Source organism: Lissotriton vulgaris, chromosome 7, assembly GCF_964263255.1.
Source record: "Lissotriton vulgaris chromosome 7, aLisVul1.2, whole genome shotgun sequence".
Taxonomy (NCBI): domain Eukaryota; kingdom Metazoa; phylum Chordata; class Amphibia; order Caudata; family Salamandridae; genus Lissotriton; species Lissotriton vulgaris.
The window spans coordinates 1,543,969,987-1,543,992,930 of NC_141695.1; the positions used below are offsets into that span (position 1 = coordinate 1,543,969,987).

Genomic DNA, 22,944 nt, shown 5'->3' on the forward strand with positions numbered 1-22,944 from the left:
ACAATGTGTGATGGGAGATGGATGGCAACAGTGTTAAACTTCCAGTGGTGCAATACCACAAATCTAGGCTCTCAGACACTAGCAGTGTAAACAGTACAGAGTAAAGGAGGACATTGGTTTGGACTGCCTAACTTCCCGTAAGTTTCTCAGTGGGCAGGGACTGATCAAGGTGCATGGGAAAGCGTAAAATATATGTGGGTGTGCCTGTTTATCCTGTTACCTTGGCATCTGTTGGCTGTTAACCACAGACTCCTGGCAAACACCTAACTCCCTCCTTCTGTAGTCAGCCCTGGCACATGGTGCTTCTCCTGTGTTTATTATGGACTGTTATTTTATAGTGAGGCAAAACATGACCAACATTTGGTGGCATCAATCTGTATTTGCTGGGCATCTCTTCCATGGAAATGCAAACATTTGCATGTGTGTTAAGGTCTGCCATCTGAGGCAGTAGCCTATGTGAGTGATTCATATAACTGATATGTTGGTATTTGGAGGTTGAAATCACAGACTCAGTGAAAGTTGGTATTTGGGTAAGGGTAGTAGATATTTGGTGGATTTCTTTCCCAGAAGATATGTAAAACTGATGTAAAACCATTTCCTTTTGAGTTGGGGGCAATTATTGCAAGTGGTATTTATTTGGGATCAGATGGCACTTGAATCAATATCTGCTATGTTATGAGTCTTAAAAGCCTTAGGGGCATATTATCAAGGGGTTTATCTCCGCTTTTTTGGCTTTAAAAGCCAAGAAAGCGGAGATAAAATTATCTCCCTATCAGCAACAGGGTGCTAACACGCAAATTTGCATGTTAGCACCCTTTTTCTCTACGTTTCCCCTTGCATCTCTAATGAGATGCAAAGGGGGCGTTCCAGAGAAAAATAATAGGAGAAATGTTGTTAAGCGACATTTCTCCTATTATCAAGGATTTCGCTAACCCTGTTAGTGATAAAAAAAAGCAGTGCTAACCGCGGTTAGCACTGCTTTTTTTACACCTGGTATTTTCCTGACTTAGCCATGATATCCTATGGAAGGTGGATATCATGGCTAAGTTTGTGAGCCCCTATCATCAAGCTAACACCAAACTTCGAGAGATTATCGTTGGTTTTCCAGCGATATTCTCTCATTTGGCAGTTAGCGTGAGGATTTTTATCTCTTCTGAGATAAACCTTGCTAATAGCAAGTTATCTCTGCGATAATTTCTGGCGATGCTTAGCGTTAAAAAATTCGATGCTAAGCATCGTTAGCGTTAAATATCGCTTATCGTTGGTAATATGCCCCTTTATGTTTAACCAATATATATAGTAAAGTGCACTGTAAAACGTGCTGTGTCATTTTTTTCTCAGAATATTTTTCAGGGTGGACCTCCCCAAACCCTAAGGGAAGGGTTGAATAGCAGCGCACTTGCTTTGCCCACTCACTTGATGCGATTTTGGGTCAGTATTGGAAATTTTTATAACATAATGGCAGGATCTCTATCCAGGCCCCTGGATCGGCCACTACGTGACCACATTCGTCTCTCAGTATCTTCACACATGAACTTTTCCTCTTCATTGGGGTGGAGCAGTTATGGAGGACATGTTCTGCCACACCCAAAAGCTGGAAGCAACTTAGATGCCAGGAAGCTCAGCTCATGGCATAAGGCACATCGCTGTTAGACCTCCTCCCAAAATCTGTGTTTAAGCTACAATAGATAAGTTGGGGCAGATGAGTGAGTTTATCTGCAATGCCTCATTAACACCAGGGATATTTGTGTTGTCAAGCACAAAAATACAAACGCAGCGGGAAGCTATGTATCATAGCAGAAAACATTCTTCCCACTGTCTACATTTTAGCTACCCTGTGGGATCGGATCACTGAAGTTACTATATGATGTGCCCTCCAGAGAAACGCACCCTGGACTTAAGTGATAATTTGTTTGTCAAAGGAAAAGAATGGAAACAGCGCAGTGTCTGTTTTCCTGATAATAGATGTGTCCCTCTCTGGCTTTTCACCACCATCTGTATTTCAGTTATGACAAGGCAGTTGATTGGTGGTATTACATTGTGATCTGCCATGCCTGGTGGACCCACACACTCCTTGTCTCTCTATACATTGTTTTTGGACCTGCATCTTTCTTCAGGGTCCCCCTCAAACTTTTTACTGTGCTTCTCCCCTTTTTAATGAATTCGTTTTTGTTGGCTTGACTACTTTTGGCACCATACCACTCCTGACCCACAATAACGTGCATGTGCTCATTCCCTAAAACATGGTTATATTGGCATATCCACAATTGCCATGCTTAATTTACTTATAAGACCATAGTAAAGTGCACTACATGTGTCCTGGGCCTGTTAATTAAATGCTACTAGAGGGCTCGCAACACTGACTTTGCCACACATTTCAGTAGCCATTTAAACATGACTCAGGACTGCTGCTGCAGAGCCTGTTTGTGCAGTTTGAGTGCCATGTCGATTTGCCATTTGAAACCCCTTGCCAAGCCTTAAACTCCCCTTTTATTACACATACGAAATGCCTAAGGAAGGACTTAGGTAGTTCATAGGGTAGGCCGCTGTGTAAGGACAAGGCAGGACATGTACATTTTAGTTCTACATGTCCCGATAGTGAAAAAATGCCAAATTTATTTTTTACTACCGTGAGGCCTACCACTGTCAAAGTTTAACATTGGAGATTCCTTAATACATTTATTACATGCAATTCCTGATTGATAAATAGTGGAAAAGTCATGTTTGGTACTATAGACTTGTAATGAGGAATCCTCTTTAATAGCGCATTGGATTTATGATTACGACTGGTGTGGGGCAAGAGGGGCACTTTTGAAATTTAATGTGTTGGGTTCTGTGTTGGAAGTAGGAGGCAAACCAGTTTAGGACAGTGCCATTAAGGCCGAAACAATCTTTGAGTGTGTTAAGTAAGGTTGAATGGTTAACTGTATCAAATGCAGCACTGAGGCCGAGGAGAATGAGTAGTCAGGTCTCGCCCTTATCCAGGTCGTGGTGGATGTCATCAACTATATTTAACAATGCACTTTCAGTGCTGCAGCCTTTACGAAAGCCGAATTGTAAGGGGTTGAGCAGGTTGTAAGTGTCAATGTGTTTATCCAATTTAAGTAGTGCACATTTTTCAAGGGCTTTGGAAAGAAGGGGGAGGTTGGAGATAGGGCGGAGGTTGTTAGGGTCGTTAGGATCGGCTTTGGGGTTTTTCGGAATGGGTGTGATTTGTCCGAGTTGGAGGGAGACAGGGATGCACCCCGTGGAAAGGGAGGAGTTGATGATATTGGTCCAATAAGGGACAATGATATGCTTTAGATCTTGGACGAGGGTAGATGGGAGCGGGTCTTTTGTGTGAGAGGACGGTTTTAATTTGGATAAGATGTTAAAGACTTCCAGTTCCGAAACGGAGTGGAAATTCTGGGGGTTGAGGAAAGTAGGTGTGGAGAGGAAGCAGGGATAAAATTAGGGGGAGGGTGGTTTTGAGGTAGCATCAAAGGATAATTGGGGGTGGGAGGGATCTGAGTTAAAAGGAAGGATTGATCAATTCTGGCAATTTTTTCGGGGAAGAAGTTAGCAATTTCTTCACATTCTTAGTGGAGGCCGTCAAGTTGAGGGGGCAGGGTAGGTTTGGTTTCTAACAATGTTCAACAGTTCTCTGGGTCTGTTTTTGGCACGGGCGAGTTGTGAACGAAAGAAAGATGCCTTTTCAGAGAAAAAGGTGTTTCTTTTAGGTAGATCTAGCGGTTCTAAGGAGAGCAAGATGGGAGGGGAAGGGTGTGGTCTCCATGTTCTTTCAGCTAGTCTAAGTGCACGTCTTTCATTGTTGAGGTCTGAGTTAAACCGTGATTTGGAAGGGATATGTTTTTGGGTTTTAAGTTTGGGCTGGGCAAGTTGATCTAAAGCCTCGGAGTCAGTTTTATTAAAGTGCTCAGTGAGCTCATTGGCATTGAGAGAGGGTGGGGTGAGACAAAGTTGAGTTTAGAGTTTGACTCCAGTACACCAGGGGGATATGATTAAGATTTCTGGTCACTATTGTGGCTTTGTTGTTTTTAGCTGGGGCGGGAGGTGCTGAAGGGGAAATCATGAACAATATGAGGTGACGGTCAGACCAGTCAATTGGGATGATGTTGGATAGGGATGCCAAGTCAGTGTTGGAAATGATGGCATCAAGAATAGCCCCTTTAGAGTGGGTTGGGGAATGGCAAAGTTGTTTGAGGTCGCTAATCTTGAGAAGATTAGTGAGAAGGTTGATTTTGGGATCCTCGGGTCGTTCTAGTGAAGGTTAAAATCTCCTAGGAAGAGATTTTTAGGGTTAGAAAGTAACAATTGCATTAGGTCAGATAGCAGATAGTTCCTCAGTGAAGGGATAGTGGATAACCAGGTGGGTGGTAGATATTGGGTAGTCGTATTAGTGGAGAGCCTTAAATCTTAAGTTTGGCTCCAAGTTATTCGAAGGTTGTGCAGTCTGTGTTCCTGACTAAGGAGAGCAGGAGTTCGTTTTTAAAGATAATTGCTAAACCACCCCCTATTCTCTCAGGTCTGTCTTTTCTGATGATAGAGTAACCGGGGGAGGGGAGGAGAGTAAGTCGAGGATGGGTGTTGAGTGATCTTTGAGCCAGGTTTCCGTCAGGAAGGCGACGTCAATATCTTCACTAAGAATGGTTTCAGATATTTCTGTTGCATGTCGAACAGCCGAGCTGCAGTTCACGAGCATGCAGTCCAGGGGTTCAGGGTTAATTTATGGGTTGGAGAGCACAAGTGAATGGCGGTAAGCTGAGGGGGGTGTCTGGGGGAGCTGAGAGAAGAGTGGATTCTGCTAATCCCCATAATAAGTGGGATGCTGGAGTGAGGAAAAGAAGGATCCTTAAGTGAGCATTTTTTAGGTAGGAGTTGCAGAAGTCAGAGAGATCAGAAGCGAAGTAGTCACTCAAGGTGCGAAGAGGCCTGTGTGTACGGTTGTGTAGAGGCGTGGTTTTCCAATGTTTGAGATAAGGGAGCTTTTGAGGGCCAGAGCACATAGAAGAGGACCAAGAAGGGTGGGTTCTAGGGTTGAGGGATTTGAAGTTTTTGAAATCCTCTCTAAGTCGGGCAAGTTCGGTAACCAAGGTAGAAATATTGCAGTCAATGTTGCAAAGTGACTGGGTTAAAAGAGTGAGGTGGGATGTGATTGGGTTAGAAGGAGGGGAGGAGGTATGTTCTGAGTTGTCCGGGGAAGGAGGTTTGGTGTTCATAGAGGGTGAGAGGCAGGGGGGATAAGAGGAGTACTGAGACTGTGGTAGTTGGGGAGGCCTGGGGAGAAGAGGGAGGAGTGATCCGGCTTTGGGAGGGAGGGAGGGGTGTGGAGAAGGACAGGACAGTTATAGAGGTAGAAATGGGAAGTGAGGAGCGGAGAGGGCATAAGGGTTGTGGGGAGACGCAACATCAGGGTTGGGGGTTGGAGTGTAGTTCGGCGGAGGGAGGAGTAGGGGCATAAGGGGGTACAGTAGTGCGAGCTAGGAGGGTAGCTTGGGGGAAGGAGAGGGGTTTGAGATTGGTTTAGGGGTTGGAGGGTATCGGTCATTGGGGGCATGGTAGTTTGGGGGATGGTGTGTGAATTAGAGATGTTTCGGGCTGGATTCAAGAGAGGGTGATAGAATAGAGGTCATTGAATGGGATATATCATTAAGGTTTGATATGTCTAGGGGGAGAAAGGTTTGCATTGGGAAGGCAGGGGAGAACAAGGAGGGGTCTTGGGGTTGGGAAGATGTGGGGTGAGGAGTAGGCATGGACAACTGGTGGGATAGGGTGCTGAAATGGTGCTCAAAGATGGTGAGGTGGTGTTCAGAGGCTCTTATCAGGAAGTTACCAGTTTTGAAAATGGAGATGTCAATTTCACCTGGAAACATTGGGGAAGGAGTAGTAGATAGTTTAAAACTGTAAGATATTTTGCTTGATTAAGATACTGGGAGGGGGCGTAGGAAGGTGCGTTTCCATTTGGAGGGTTGTTTGGAGTAGAAAATGTAGTTGGTTTTTGTAGGGGACGTGAGGCTGTGGTAGGTATCAATAATTAATGTTTCGAGATGCCGTATTAGTAATTTATGTTTAAAACATTTCTTGGCATTTTTGGAAAGATTAGGAGGGTAAGGAATGGTCCAAGAGTTGGGGCCATGTTTGGTGAGGGAGGGTCTTTGGAGGTGAAAGCAGGATAGAGGTGGAACGTAGGAACGGGATTGAGGTGGGACGATTGGTCAGTTGGTTGGGGGAGTGTGGGAGAAAAGAAGGGAGGGTGGAGTGATATAAAGAGATTTAAGTGACAGCGAGGAGCAAGGCGTAGGGGGGGTTGATGTAAGAGGGTGAGGTATGTGCTCAAGGGAAAGGGTAAGGAGATTTAGTGACAGGAGTGTAAAGTCAGTGAGAGAAAGAAAGTGAGTGGGAAAAATACAGGAGGGTGGATTCACAATTTGGAATGATAAAATTAGAAAGTATTAGAAAGAGATTAAAGACCTGGATGGGGTTGGATGCTGGAAGGAGTAGTGGGAGAAGTATTTAGGGGACTTGAGGAAATATGAGTAAGAGTTCTAATATGGAGTATCATTCCTACTGGTGGTGAGAGAAACAAATCGCCATAGCAGCACCAGAGTAGTGTAGAGATCATACTACTTAGCAGAGTGGCAATAGGAAAGAAGAGCAACAAAATTAAAATTAGTAAAAGATAAAAAGAACAACAAAAATTGGGCACTTTGAATAGAGCATTTTAGCATCAGTCAGATTATTACAGGCAGTTACTAGTGTTTAGAGATCAAACTAATTAGCAATGAGGAAATAAGTATAAAAGAGCAGCACAAAAATTAGATCAACAATAACGCCCAAGTCAAAAGTACCGAGTCAATACGTTAGGAGAGGGTGAAGGTGACACAGCGATGATATCCGGACATAAAGGCCCAGGCGGGTGGGGGCCGCTCAGTAGTCCGTGGTGGAGTGTTGGAAAACGAGGGCTCATAGGTAGAGGAGGTAGATCAAGTTGTGGGCCTCCTCCAGAAAGCAGACAGTTGGTAGAGGTCTGCAGTTTCAGAAGTGGTGGGGAAAGGTCAGTCGCTATTTTGGAGGGATTTGTCAGGGCTCAGGGGCCATGGCGTTGTGACAAGGCCAGGATTCCCCAAAGACGGAAACCAGCAGTAATTTAACGATGCCACAGTGTGGGGTCAAGCAGGTTTACGGGTAAGGCAACAAATTCAGCAGCTGAGGAGATGGTATAGAGGTGCTCCGGTGCCCCAATAGAATCACTAGGCAAGTGGGGGGGAAGATCAGTCGCCATTTTGGAGGTATTTGTCAAGGCTACGTGCCATGGCGGGGTGACAAGACCAAGGATTCCCCAAAGATGGAAACCGGCAGGAATTTAGCAATGCCACAGTGTGGGGTCAGGCCAGTTGCAGCGTCAGGCAACAAATTCAGCAGCTGAGGAGATGGTTGAGAGGCGCTCTGGAGCCCCAATAAAATTTGTAAGGCAAGTGGAGCAGTGGGGCTGATGCCAGGCCAGCTTAGACTTACTGAGACTGGGGGTGGGGGACTCCTTTTGACTCGGACACAAAACTCACCCTCGCACAGCGGGATAAGTTGTGGAGGGATCACGCTCGGTTCGGGAGCGACAAGGATGACATCGGTAAGTCGGGAGAGTGGATCGAGAGCGATCAAGGCCAGGGAATGACTCACTTCCCCGTTCCGTGGAGAAGCGCACCCGAGGGTTTTTTTCCTGGGTGGGAGCGCAGAAGACCATGCAGTAGATCGCAGTAGGTCGGCCTCGGAGGGCGAGGTCCAGTGAGTTCCAGGCCTGGCAGGGGGCATGGACGAAGGTTGCGGATTACCTGAGATTACCACAGGTCAGGCGGAGCTGAAACAGAAGCCTCCAGTCCCCGTTCGATGAGGAATCAGTGGGCCCGCTCCTGGCATCAAGAAAAACAGTGTTGGATTGCTGTCGGACTCCTCGGGACAGCTTCTGCTGGCGTGATCCGGTCGCTGAGCAGCGAGTAGGGCACAGATCGTAGGAGGGCGGCTTCTGAGGGCATGGCCCTGTGAGTCCCAGAGTCATCAGGGTACCAGAGGGAAGGCGTCGGATCACCGGAGAGCTCCACAGGTCAGGCCAGAGCTGAGCAGTGCCTCCAGTCCCCGTTCGTTGAGGCACCGGTGGGTCTTTTCCTGGCACCAAGAAAAAACAGTGTTGGATTGTTGTCGGACACCTCAGGACAGATTCAGCTGGCATGATCCGGGAGTTGAACAGCAAGGAGGGCACAGATCGTAGGAGGAAGGCTTTGGAGGGCAAGGGCCTGAGAGTCCCAGAACCGGAAGGGGGCCGTGGGAAGGCGTTGGATCACCACAGAGCTCCACAGATCAGGCCGGAGCGGAACAGTGCCTCCAGTCCCTGTTCGTTGAGGCACCGGTGGGCCCGTTCCTGGCACCAGTGTCGAAATGCTGTTGGATACCTCAGGACAGCTTCGGCAGGCATTGTCTGGGAGCCGAGCAGCGAGGAGGACCTAGTGCGGGCCAGTCGGTCCTTGGTGAGTCAATTTCTAGAGGCAAGCCACTTAAGAGGTAATTTCGTTTAGTTTCCTTTGATCAGTAGTTGCAGATGGTAAAAAAGGGGTCGGATGGTCGGGTAAACAAGGGGATTAGTACCGTTTTGGTATTCCCCAATCCGGGAGCTCGTTGGAAGAGCTCCTACTCGGCGGCCATCTTGCCCTCGCGTTGATCTTTAAAGGACTACCCTATCTTCATTCAACCCTCAGACTAAAATATTGTGTTTCACTGCTACAACAATGGATACATCTAAGAGTATTTGGTAATGCCCCTTCCAATGTGCTCTAGATGAAAGATAGCAGAAAGGTCATATGGTGATTAGTGTTTTGGGTTACTGTACATATGCAGATATGGTAGAATTTCCACATAAACAAACTCAGCCAAATCACCTGCAGCCAAGAAATAAGGACCCTTCTTTGAAGGCACCACTAAAACGAATTCTGATTAAACCATTCACTCAAAGGGACACTAGACTTAATCGTCTGTTCAGCAGCTAAAACCACAAACAAAAAGCCTCATTTTAATTACAGTCATCTGTCAGGAACGATAGAGTGGAAACAGGTATTTGGTGTGACTATGGATCAGCAGTAGCATTGAATGATTGGCAATGAGCCCGAAAAATCATCAAAGTAGGCTAGTGAAGTTTATCCACATTAAAGACACAGTACCATAGAAAACAAACTAAATGTGGGGAGATCAGTAAAAAAAAACACACTTCCAAGAATAAGTCAAAAAATGCAAAGAGGTGACAGTCAGAGAAGCTAGAGGATGGGAAGTGAACATTAGTGTCTAGATACAGGGGAGGTATGTCTCAGATGATTTAGAATGGGTGCAAAAGTAATAACTGGAGTCAATGATTAACTAATGGCAAAGAGGTGAGGGAATGATTTGTAAAGAGACATAAAATAAACAGCAAACGGCTCAAACCATGAAGCAAGAAAAAGCAAAAAAAAGATGACATGAATGAAAGTTGTGGAACATGAGCAAAGAGCTAGCAGGTTACAACTGAGATAGAAGGATCTTATGACTGTGGATCCATGAAGGGTGCTTTATAGACAGATATACATATGAGTAAACGGTAAGGAGGGGGTTAATTATTGGAAAGATGTTGCAAGGAAAGGCCTGACTAGTCACACTGGTTCCTGGAATGACCAAAACCCAGCAAAGGAAAATGTTGCCAGGCGCATCTCACAACACATATGTTTCTCAGTCATCACACTTCCCTGTTTATAAAGCACCATGATTCATTTCTCACCTGGACGCTAATTGGAGGGTGTTCAACCGTGATTGTCTTTTGCACCAGAAATGTTGCCTGCCCTTCAGCTTCACAGACAGCATTGAAGTGGACATTGTAATTATCTTTTGACAAATACTTTTCATATTGGCCATAAGTAACCGTAAATGGAATCTCCTTTTCTGTAAAGATATAGCAATTGACAAAAAATGAGTGTGCTAATAAAATTGTACTTTTTGATCTTCCATACATAACACAGATTATAAAAGAAATCCTAAGGCATGCAAACCACCACACTACACTTAACTATCGAACTGCCAAAGAAGGGAAATGGAAAGAAGCCAACTCTATGGTAAATTACCTTCTGCAGGACCAAGCTTGACTGAAGTTTTCTCCCCAGAGACCTCAGTTGTCATTGTCCCATTGTACAGCATGGATGAGGCGCAGATGTTCACCACTACATTCTTGGCATGCTCTGTGCTTGAGTTTTTGAGGATGAGGATCAGGTTCACATCCTCACCAAAATGAATGGACTGAATGATCTTGAATTTCCCTGAGACATCTAGCTTGGCTGATGCAGTGGCATCGGCACAAGCATCAGCTGCAGGCTTCCACCTTGATGTAGCTGGAGGAGTGGATCCAAACAGTTTGTCATATGCCTTTGTGAAAACTTCTCTCTCCTTCTTGGAACCTGAGCAGAAGCAAAAGAAAATGGAAAACTCTATGAACAGATTTAGTATAAAGTACAGCATTGTGTTGATTCTGTTGCTGCAAAGGCAGCATTGCACTCATATAAACATGTTTCTGCATAAATATCTATCTTCCCACATGCTGAGAGAAACAGGAAAGTTGAAGTGTTCCCATCAAGACCTTATGAGAAACACCCTGCAAGACTTCTAGGGAACACATTTTGTATGCTTCAACAAACCCTCCCTGCCTGGTTTTAGGAAATGCACAACCTCCATTTTGTCTGCAACATTATCAAAATTATCAGATAACTTGTGCTTACATTGATATGTATATTGAGGCCTATGGTCAGTGGTAGAAGAACATTTATGAAGGGGCAAGCATCGCTCATTTTAGGCGAAATTTGGAACTCACTTTTATTCCATATAGTCTGCTCGCAAATTTGTGGTACGCTGGTAATACCAAGTGTAAGCAAACTGTTGGAAGCCTAATTTATGCCAGATAGCAAAGACGCAATTTTGAGGCACGCCCTCTGACATTGAGACAGGCAACATGACTGAAGAATAAAACTGACATGATTACTATACCAGGCCGTTTCATTCTAGTGTCAACTAGAATTGTATATACTATAATCCCCTGGGAACTTACCGAGGACACATTCAGGTGAAAAGGGAGACACGCCTTGCAGCATGAGTTTGGTATATTGTATCTTAGCATGAGGAGAAGATAATGTGTTTTCCCCGTCATGCTACATAATTACTCATAATTTCTTGGAAAGGATCCTCTTGATCAAGGTATTTCCCAGCCACTCTTTGCAGGTGTTCCAGGGGGAAGTCCAGTTTCCCTCTAGTGGTGAAGACAGTACCATAGCACGCGGTTCTCACGCTGAAACCAGCCTCAGCCCATGCAGGTAAGAGAGGTGGGGCCGGGTGGGGGGGATTTCGACAGACTATGACGAGGGAAAATTATTACTTTAATTTTCCCTTGTGGTCATCTGTTGAACCCCTCCCAACCCTGTCTCACCCCTACCACTCTAACCTGCACCGGCCGCTCCTGGCTAAAACTTTCATTCCTTGATTCCTCCAGGTACACTGAATGGATGCTGTTTGAGGGGGGTTGTATTCCTTTGGGCTGACATGCCCAGCAGGGGTTTAAATTCCAGTGAAAAGCGCTTTTCAAGCACAGTTATTTCTATTCTGATTTCTGGTGATACACAGAATCAGCATCTATACTTTTGTTTCTGCTTCATGCTAAAGTGTTCTGGAATTCATAAAACAAATCCCAGGTGAAATATTGCTCTACAAGACTTCTTTAAGGATTCTGGAGAAATAAAGTCAGAGGAAGTGAGATTCTTGTTTTTTAGGTCGAGCCTGGGCGGCGCATCCGCTGCTCTGCGAGCCATGCTGTATTTGAGTATGTACTTGAAGCCCGCCCACTCTCCGCCCATATTTGTCATTGGCTTGTGTCATTGTCCTTCGTAAATGCTGGCTTGTGATTCGTTATTAGGCTTGTTAGTCCCTCCTTAGTACCTCCTTGTCTTCATTTGTAACCCCCCCATGAGGACTGGCCCTTTTTATTTGGTTATTACATGGTATGTTTTCTTTAGTCTGTAAGCAATATTTTCTTTAATGAGTTTCTCTTACTGCAGGAGGGTCTCTCGTGCGCACTTGTGACCACCTGGCTGTTTATTTAACTCGTAGCAAACAGGGAGCTCTTCAGGGGCCATGGGAGACAGAAGGGGGCAACTCCACAATGCCTTCAAGCAGCATTTGGAATGAAACCTGTCTTGCATTGGTGAGAGTTTAATTTATTGGCATTGCAAATTACGATGCCTTTTATTTATGTTTTAAAAACCAAAACATAAATAAAACGCATTCACATTTACAATCCAATAGCTCAAAAGTTAATGCGAGACCTATTGCATTGCAGAAGCTTGTTTTCTTTTCATGTAGTGTTACAGTAACAAGTGCCATGAAACTTTCATGGTAACTCATTGGTATATTAAAGGGAACCCTCACTTTGTATTTAACATAAAAGAGACTCACTACGACATGCACCTTCCAGAAAAGTTGCTTCTGACGAATTGTGTGATATGGTGCACTGACAAGAGGAAACCAACATGGAAGTAGTGCAGACAATAACAAATTCGTTTGATGTCTTCCTCTCCTCATATTTCTTTAGAGAGCACATATGGAGGACCTGGTCATTAGCCATATAAGTTAATATTTGTTTGGAGATACTACCCACGTTTACATCAGGTATATAACAGAGGGAGGCGAGGTAATACATGGGTATACATATTCATCGGTAAACTAATGATGCCAATTTTCATTTTGTCATTTCAGCCCTCTTTCCCCGCTGTTCCCTTCTCCTCACCCGGCACCCCTAAGGTCCCGTCTGAGTCACTTGGGAACTCTGTGTGCCTGGAGGTCGGCCTTTACTGAGTATCGAGCCATTCCTGAGAAGTTAATAGTGAAAATCTTGACCGTCCTGACAGAAACTGCTATTACTCCAAGAGGCACAGGGGCCCAGAAACATTAAGACTGTTCAATCTAGTTACCCTGAAGATTAGGCCCATTTTTAGGTCTCGCTCTCGAGACCTTTTGTCGTCGAGATGCCTCTCAAGGGAGACAGACCGGGGCACGCGCGGCGATTCTGGTCTGTGGACGCGCACGTCCAGCCCGGCGCCGTGCACATCTGTTGCTCCACATTCACACTCACGAAAGCACACACACACACATGCACGCGCGCGCGCACACACACACACACACACACACACACACACACACACGCCGCCGCCCCCCCCTCCCACTCACCTGCCATCTAGGAGATGAGGGACAAAGGGTGGGAAGGACTCTCACATCTCACGTATACACAAACTTTGATGACAGGCACCAGTGTCGGCTCGTATTTAGATGGATCGTAGCTCCGCGTGTTGTGGCAGCGAATCCTTGCTATTGATCGCTGGAGGCACCGGTGCGTCAAGGTCTCCCATTATCCGGCGGTGCATAAAAACAAGTACACAAACTGCACAATAACCATTACACCCTGAGTCAAACAAAGACAATCTGGGGTACATACGATTCTCATCCGGAGCGCACCAGTACCATAAAGGTCAAACCAGGAGATAGCAGACCGGAGGTTGGGGGCCCTTCATCCTTTATTTATCCCCCCCCACAACACGAAAGGTGAGGGTTGGAGCTCCCTGCACGCTCGTGAATACTCTGACCTAACAGAGCCGTTTGCTCAGGGGACGTGCACGCTGAGAGCACGAAAACGCAGACACACATAGCCAGACTGCTCCTTTTCACCTACCCCATCTCTGCGCCAGGCTACTGCACCTTCTTGTACTAGCACCGCTCCCAGCTCTACAACGAGCGCGCGCGCACAACAGCATCGCCACCAAGATGGCTACGCGCGGCCTCAGCCAATCAAATCGTAAGCAGTAGGCACAGCAGACGCACTGCTACAGCAAGGAAGAGGGCGGGTCTGCTCTGCTCAAGGGGCGTGCGCTTCATCCAGCCGACAATCCTGCTGGTAGGAGAGATCTTTCGTAGAGGCTCTGCGCAGAACGAGAAGCTAGATGGTTACATGGTCTGTCTCTCACAAAACACCGCCCACAATGCCCAAGCGGCCGGGAGACTGGCGCGTGGCCAAGCTGCGAGACTTGGGGCGCGCTGGAGCAGGGTGAAAGGTCAAACCGACTATCACCAGGGAGGAAATGGCAGTCAAGCAACGAAAGGGACATGAGTAGACAACAGAGTGAGTAGGAAACAAGCTGCTTCCCACATGTATTGACACACACTGGCATTCACACTGTTTACCACACAGGAAGGAATGGCCTGACTGGACATTGCGGAGATCCCAAGAGTAAGGGGATACAATTCAGCCATCGCAGGGCAACCGCCTCCACAACAGCCCATCACAGCATTCTTACATGCACAGTCCTACACCCACACCAGACACAGCTTTCATGCACATCCCCACTAGCCTCACTAATACCGTATACAATTTGAAATATAATTAACACTTTATTTACAAAAATATTTAAATGCTTCACCGTAGAGCTCCACTGGCACTCTTTCTACAGACTAAGTTTCACCCCCAAAAACTTCATCCTAGTCCAAAACTTATCCTGAATTAGATTTAAACACCCCTTCTAAACATTTAATACTCTTGCATCGAATAGTGTAAGCAAACGCATGGAGATTGGACACTCACCCCCAGTCACAGATCTGGATTGAATCCATCAACGTTCTTTAGCTCACTTTGCCACCCCATTTCAGACCCAGCTATATGCAAATTAGTCTTGTCCCTGTTCTTCATGATAACAGTCCAGCCCGAACTGCCAAGCCGAATCTTCCCTGGACCGGAAAAAAGCATTCTGGGTCCAGTTTCGGGGTTTCATCCCTCATCAGATAGGCTAGATTGAATCAAGTGGCATAAAGCAACACAAGGAGATGATGGACGTAGTGCTGAAAGTTTTCACTCACCCCCTTGTTTGCCCTAAAATGGCAGGGTATGCCGAGTCGTGGGACAAATAGTCAGCTCATTCCGCTCCCTCCATGGGCAATTCATTTTGATAAAACACTAAACACAAACATGCAGGTTGTAAACACATTGCTAAACACAGAAAACTGAGCGAAGCATCTAATTCTTTTGCAATGCCTTACCAATACTTTTGAGAAGTCTTTTGATAGAAGGTCAGACCGCTAAAGTGCATCGTTTCCTGTCAAAAGAATGACAGCCTACCTTTTTAGGTCTCGCACTTGGTGGCGCATGTCGCCAGCAAGACCTATTGTTGTTGTTTTCCCTCCCAAGTGGTACAGACCCGTGCACGAGCCAATCAGGGTCTGTGGATGCGCTTACGCATGCCGGCCGAAGGCACGCACACACACGCATACACACACAGACAGATGCACACAAACACACACACACACACACGCACACACACACACCGCCGCCCCCCACTCCCCTGCCATCTAGGAGATCAGGGATGGGCGTGCCCGCCCCTCTGCAACCGCGCAACCGTATTCGCACTGGCTGCGGACCTCAGGAGGGGGAAACAAGATGTCCGGGCAGAGCATCACGGACCGCATCATGGCGGCGCAGCACATCGTGGCGGGTTCGGCTGTCACCAAGACGGTGTGTAAGGCCACCACACACGAGATCATCGGCCCCAAGAAGAAGCGCCTGGACTGTGAGTACCCAGCGGGTGCCGCTGACGCAGGGGGAGGGCAGCAACCGCCGCCCCACGCGTGCGCTGCTGCCGCAGGGGGGAGGGCAATGCCCACCCGGAGGACACGCAGCATCACCTGCGGGAGGAAGGCTGTTGACATACCCTGGCATCTGGGTGCTGTTGTGAGTGTAGTTGCCCATCCTAGGGCGCCTTCATAAAAACGCTCAGCGCTTCTGGTGCATTCACTTGTGTCACAAACTGTCACTTGCGACTAGCAAATACGTTGTCTACTTAATAAAATTGTATTTAATTTTTTTTTATTTTGTGGGGTGACAGAGAGATGTTGAGGGGTAGATAGAAAGAAAGTTTAGCTTAGTAACCCATTCGAAGTTTCTCCCTTTTTTATTATTACTCGACTCTTGTCCCTAACTTTAATTTGTTTGTAGTGACACGTTAAAGCAGGCTCACGGTCCAGCTTTTTTGGCATGGAGAACATTTAGTGTAGAATATCTCTGAAAATGCACAGTTCTCGTCCCTGCTGTATGTCACAATACAAAATGTGTCACAATCCCAATTTTTTTTTTTAAATCCATAGTTTTATGGGAGATCAAGTTATCCTCTTCCCAGATGTCAAGTGTCTCTTACTGAACACTCCATCAATTGCAAGTCGGCCAGGGTTGGACTGGGACAGAAAATAGGTCCGGACACTAAAATAAAAGTGGCTCGCAGACCATAAACAAGGTCACAACCAACAAGAAAAGGGCACACACACACACTGACTTTCAGACTAGCCCACATGTCACTCACTGATTGTGTGGCTTGTCCGACCTTGAAGCCTCCTTTTCTCAAACTTTGAACATCCCAAGCTACCTGACGCTTAGTGTAATCAATTAACATTTCTCAGCACTTACATAAAAGAGCATACATAAATTCACTGGATGGAATAAGTGGCACCTAACGGTTTTCCACATTTGTCTGTAGCCATACTCTGTTGCAGTCAACAAATATTGCGGATGCACCCTTTTAATTAAAAATGTGTAGTCATGCGCATCACCATTTTTGTTGAAACGTATATTTTCTGGTTGTTACTGGCATCTTCGGAAAATGCATAAAAATCGCTGTTTTGTCCTGTCATGACTGAAAACTTTCTAAATTTACAGGATATGTATGTATGGCAGTTTGAGGTTTTGATTACCCCTGCTAATTACATAATTCCTGGACACTTTCGTTAAGCTATTTCTACTTTGGAGCACATTATGTGCATGCACTACTGGCGGGTAGCAACATATCAAAGGAAATATTTTGAAGGAACCGTGATTTCATTTGTAATTTACCAAGACATTTTGGACCTATTTGCTACTGAAAACTGGAAATGTAGCTTGATGGCTCATCCAGTGTTCATCTTTAGCTGTGAAATTTCAACTTGCATAGAATGGAGTCATGCACAATGTTCTCTAACTACATTGGCTTTATTGCTCTCATACAGCGCTTACAACTCCCACATCATCTAAACTGAAGAATGTGTGTGTTTAGCCTGTGTTTTTTGCTCAAGTCTTAAGAAAATGTCTGCTGCAGAATAGTTCTTAGGTTTACTCAAAACAAAGAGACGATAAACCTGAAAATGTGGCCCAGCAATATCTTTAGTTAATATAAAATCAATTTCAAGCTACTTGGTCACAGGTTCACAATCTAAAAAGAAAACATTATTTCAAAAATAAGCTCCCCGTAGAAAATTTTGGATGAATCTTTTCTCCAAGTTCAAGGACCATGACAAGTACATTATATTGAAACCAGCGTCTTAAAGACCTAGCAGAGGACAGCACAAGCAGAATGTGTAGCTCTCGTCCCATTACCCGACTCTCCTATGCAGGACTGTCACCACCTCCTAAGCAAGGGTGGTTATGTTTTAAATGTCTGATATTACTTTCAGTTGACTGTTATTTGATATATTAACCTACTATGAATGCAAAGATTTCTCAAAGACAGCTTGTTGGATTTCGATTGCTTATTTACCTGCAGAATAATTCTTAACAAGAAAAGAGAGGCTACTTTTGTGAGTTTATAAAGGACAAATTGTCTACGTGAAAAAACACACAGTGACTAAATAACATAGGTGGTCAAAAAAACTAAAAAAACTAAAGGGAAAGAAAAGTATTCTCTAAAAGAACCCTCACTCACCCTAATGGTGACATGCTTCATCATGGGGTTCGTCACAGGAAGGACTGAATGTCCCCCTGTGTGCTACAACGCCTGCAATTGCAGCGGAGCAGGTATGTCAACTGTGAGGTGTGTGTGATCAGTGAATAAGTGGTGACTTAAAAGATCCCAAATGGACCCCAACAACTTTATTAAAGGGCCAAATGTTCACATTAAAATTGTGAGATCACGATAAGGTTGGAATTAGAACCTTCCCGTTTTTTTTCAACAGTACGACTCGCCGCCTGGAACCTGGTTTCTCATACCACTGGCGTCCGGATCTTGACGTGAAGAGAATGCCACACTGAGCGTCCATGAGGCAAGCCGACGCTTCATACATAATGGTATCCAGGCAAATTGCAGGAATATCGAATGAGGGTAAAACCGTGAGTTAAATGAGGAGAGTAACAAAATTCGTATTTTTTCCTCTACTGTCCTAACGGTGTGGGCACTCCTTAGCGTGTGTGGACCCCCGGAGGACGTACTTTTTTGTTTGTTAAAATTGGTCCTGAAGAAAGCTGAGCTAAATGAGCAACTAGACAGCAGAAACATGTTGACCACCCACACTAGGTCACTGGGGTTCTAATTCCAACCTTACCGTGATCTCACAATTTTAATGTGAACATTTGGCCCTTTAATAAAGTTGTTGGGATCTTTTAAGTCACCACTTATTCACTGATCACACACACCTCACAGTTGACATACCTGCTCCGCTGCAATTGCAGGCGTTGTAGCACACAGGGGGACATTCGGTCCCTCCTGTGACGAACCCCATGATGAAGCATGTCACCATTAGGGTGAGTGAGGGTTCTTTTAGAGAATAGTTTTCTTTCCCTTTAGTTTTTTTAGTTTTTTTGACCACCTATGTTATTTAGTCACTGTGTGTTTTTTCACGTAGACAATTTGTCCTTTATAAACTCACAAAAGTAGGCTCTCTTTTGTTGTTAAGAATTGTGATTAAGGAGTAGGAGAGTAGCCTGTCATACCCTTTCTCTCTGGTTGTATTTATATACACCTGCAGAATAATGCCTGAAGCCTTTTTTCCATTGGACGGCAACTAGTGTTGGTACTCAGATGAGTAGAGTAAAGCAGGTTACCATTTGTTTCGCTTTGTGTTTTGTAGTCTCACTGTGGCGTGTTTAGTTAGAGGTTGCCATTTATCTTTAGATTTGTTTACTTATTTATTTGCTTATTTATTTCTGTGCCTTGTAGGCCACACCTACCATATGATCTTCGTGCTTGTTATGTTAGAATGGGATTTTCCATTAAAGCCCTCCCCGGACATACTTGTCAAGCTTCAGAACTACTGTTCTTTCTGGGTAATAATCAGCGAGGTTTTCCTCAAAAGGAACCACCATCCTTTCTTATTTCCGGAGTTCCAGTCCCTCCTTTGTGTGCCTATATGTGAGTGGTGTGACTAATTGCAAGAACCGCTAAAGGACTCACAGTCAATTTCAGCAGCCCCACTCCCTTCTCATTTCTCTTCTGCACTACTGCACTTATGTTCCTCTGATTAGAGGATATAAATGCCAGCATAATATTGAATCCAGCACAATCTAAATTTGGAATCATCTATATACTGATTTGCAATGAATAGATCATAATTATAAATAGGCATGCATTCTTCCAAAACTGGTAGATGTGAGTGACCCTGTACAAACTTTTTTTCAACCTAAGTGAAGAGTAAAGAAGATATCAAGCACTTCTGAGAATTATACACTCTGTGAATTGCTAGCCAGCAGGACACTTGGGGACAGTTTAAAGGAAAAGCACTCGTGGTCCTTCACTAGCACATTACAAAGCACCTATTCCTTTTGCACTTACCATGCCCCACACAAGAGCTCCACTTGGCTGCTACTATAACCTTTAAGGAACTATACACTTAGGACATTTAACAATATTTGCTGTATGTACTTGGGATCTTCGTACATACAGTAATGTTCTCGTCTGTGCACCGGCCTACCTAGAGTGATTACTAAATAAAAAAGTAACCAGAGGCTAATGACAGTACTGACCCATCCTCTTCACCATTTCTTTATTTGTGAAAAAAGTATATGTTATGCCATAAAGCTTTTCTTGGGAGCCCACTAACGCTGCTGCAGAATACCGGGGTCACTAAATACCAATGACTCCGACTACTAAGGCTGCCTAGTATTGATTTCACCTCGTACCTCTTTCTCCTTCCACGCCGCAACCCTTCTTCCTCTCACACACACTGTCATGCTTGTCACCGTTCTCCGATCTCGCTTACTAGTCCATTCTGTCTTTCTCTCTCTTACTCGGGGTCAAAGTCTGGTGATAAAACGTATGCTCCAGTCTAGATTAAACAAGCATTTGCAATGCAATAGGTCTCGCATTATTAAAGTTTGTGCTATTGGTGTTGCATTATTTAGCAATGCCAATAGCTCAAACTTTAGTAATGCGAGACCTATCGCATTGCAAATGCTTGGTTTACTCTTCCCTCTGCTCACTTCATATTCTCTCTTTAACCTGTCCATTCCCTTCACATCACCCCACCTCCTTTGCATATTCAGATCGCGCGAACTATATATCCCTTGTTTCTCCTTTATTTTCATGTCCTCCCCTTCTCAGCCTCTCAATATTTGCTCTCTCAGTAGACCTTTACTCCCTCTTTTGTTGCACGCTTCTCCTTCCCCTTTCGCCTTGTATTCTCTCATTCCAGGGATCCCCAACATCTGAACAGGCCTTTTATCGTTCTCAGTCCCGGGATATCCCTTCAGGGCAGGATTTTGGGCAGAGGCCTTGACTCCCTTCTGCCCACAGACAGTCACCGCAGCTCCCCCACCCTCTTTGCCCACACATTCTCTCACAGAGCATGGCTCTGCCTTCAAGCTGACACCACTTGTAGCAGGCTTATCGGAAATTAGCTTTTTCTTCGACATTTCGTCCAGCCAGCAGGGGCAGGTGGTCGTTTCAGAGCGCGCTCCGGAAGCAGACACCAGTCCTAAAGAATAATTCACCCCAGGTGCTTTCCTACCTGAAGCTGGGTATGTGACAGCCCCATACGGAGCACTGAGGGTTTTCAGACAGCTTAATGCACATGTGCAAGGACGGAAAACGGCCCAACTATCCCCTAGTTTTAAAGTAAAAAACATCAAAACTTTATTTCTGAATCACGGTCGAGGAAGAGCAAACTTTCAATGTTATCAATGCACAATTAAGTCCACAAAGACTAATTTCTATATTCTTTCTTTATTCTTGGCTAAAGATACAACAGAAACAGGTAACGCATGTTGTCCCTTCTGACTGTGGAACTTTTTTGATTTATCACATTGAACTTCTGATGCACTAATTCCTTGTCCATGTGAGTTTTTACCTACAGTCATATGGCAATCAAGCCACATGTGCTCCGCATGTAGCGTGAGGTCGGTCACGAACATCTAATATCGTTTTTCATGTGCAATTTGGTTGCAGTTGACCTGCCGCCACCTGCTGCACCACTGGTAGCGACGTCCCTTTACCTGTTACCTGTCTCTCACTTCAACTGTTTTTTTCACATGACACACGTATACAACTTTTTAATATTTTCATTAAAAAGCACGGAAGCCCATCCTTGGGTTTGTGGTCATTAACCAATGCACCTGAAATAACAGTAGATGGTGTAGCACCCAGGATAATGTGCTGCATGGCTAAATACTTCAAAAGGTCCAAGTGGCATCATCACCAGTCAGTGCATGCTTCCATCATGCACACACACTACTAGCTGTCTGTGCACGCTTCCATCAGACACACACCACCAGCCGTCAGTGCACGCTTTCACCAGGCAGACACACACCACCAGCTGCCAGTGCACGTTTTAACAGGCACACTCCTCCAGCTGTCAGTGCACACTTTCACCAGGCATACACAACACCAGCTATATTTGCATGCTTCCACCAGGCACACACACCACCGTTTGTCAGTGCACGCTTCCACCAGGCATACACACCACCAGCCATCAGTGCACGCTTCTAGCAGGCAGACACACAACTATCTGACCCACCTAATTGTTAGACAACTATTTTTTTATGTATTGTCTTTTACACACTGTTGTTAGGCTGATCTATTTTAGTACACATTATGCTGCAATCTGGCATTTATGAGTTTTTTTCTGGCACACCTCTACCCCAAAGCCTCTCACTGAAAGGTGCGAACTCTAGCACTGCCACGCTCGCGAATGCCTTACAGTGCAACCACACACACAGCACCACACTCACAACACCACACAAACACAACCACACACACAACACACAAACACAACCACACACACACCCACAACCACATACAACCACACACACAACCACACATACAAACACATACACAACAAACACACACACAACTACACTGAAAACCAAACCGTCAGTGCACACTTTCACCACGCACAGACAACATCACTCATCGGAAAAACTAAAGGGGATGATGGACGGAGCGTTGACAATACAAACACTCACCCCCAGTCAACTGATCTGGGTTTAATCCGTCACCGTTCTTTAGCTCACTCCGCCACCCCAGTTCAGACATGGCCATATGCAAATCAGGCTGATCCTGTGCCTCACGGGAACAGTCCAGCCCGAACTGCCAAGCCATGTCTTCCCTGGACCTGAATCAAGCTTCCCAGGACCGGTTTCGGGCATTACAGCCATCTTCAGCCGGGCTTGCTTGAATCCAGTGGCAAAGTGAGCAAGGGACTCACGTCTGAGCATACCCCGCCAACTTAGGGCGAACCATTACTCATCAGTACACGCTTTCACCACACACAAACACCACCAGCCATCAGTGCATGCTTTCACCGGACACAGACACCACCAGCCATCAGTGCACGCTTCCACCAGGCACACATCAACAGATATAGTACACACTTTCACCAGGCACACACACACCATCAGCCATCAGTGCACGCTTTCACCAGGCATACACACACCACCAGCCGCCAGTGCACAATTTCACCATTCACACACACACCACCAGACGTCAGTGCACGCTTCTAACTAACGCCCTCACTCTATCGCCCTAACTCTATCTATCTATCTATCGCCCTCACTCTATCTATCGCCCTCACTCTATCTATCGCCCTCCCTCTATCTATCGCCCTCCCTCTATCTATCTATCG

General features: G+C 45.4%; 1 protein-coding gene across 1 annotated transcript in view; it reads right to left on the minus strand.

The window, feature by feature from the left end:
- The window catches only part of LOC147705972 (protein-glutamine gamma-glutamyltransferase E-like), a 226,355-nt gene that overhangs the window by 13,016 nt on the left and 190,395 nt on the right, over positions 1–22,944 (minus strand). Inside the window, exons 10-11 of the mRNA XM_086932429.1 lie at positions 10,134–10,463; positions 9,794–9,954 (exon numbers count right to left, since the gene is read on the minus strand). Of these exons, the coding sequence (XP_086788555.1) occupies positions 9,794–9,954; positions 10,134–10,463 (491 nt within the window). The remainder of the gene's footprint in view (positions 1–9,793; positions 9,955–10,133; positions 10,464–22,944) is intronic.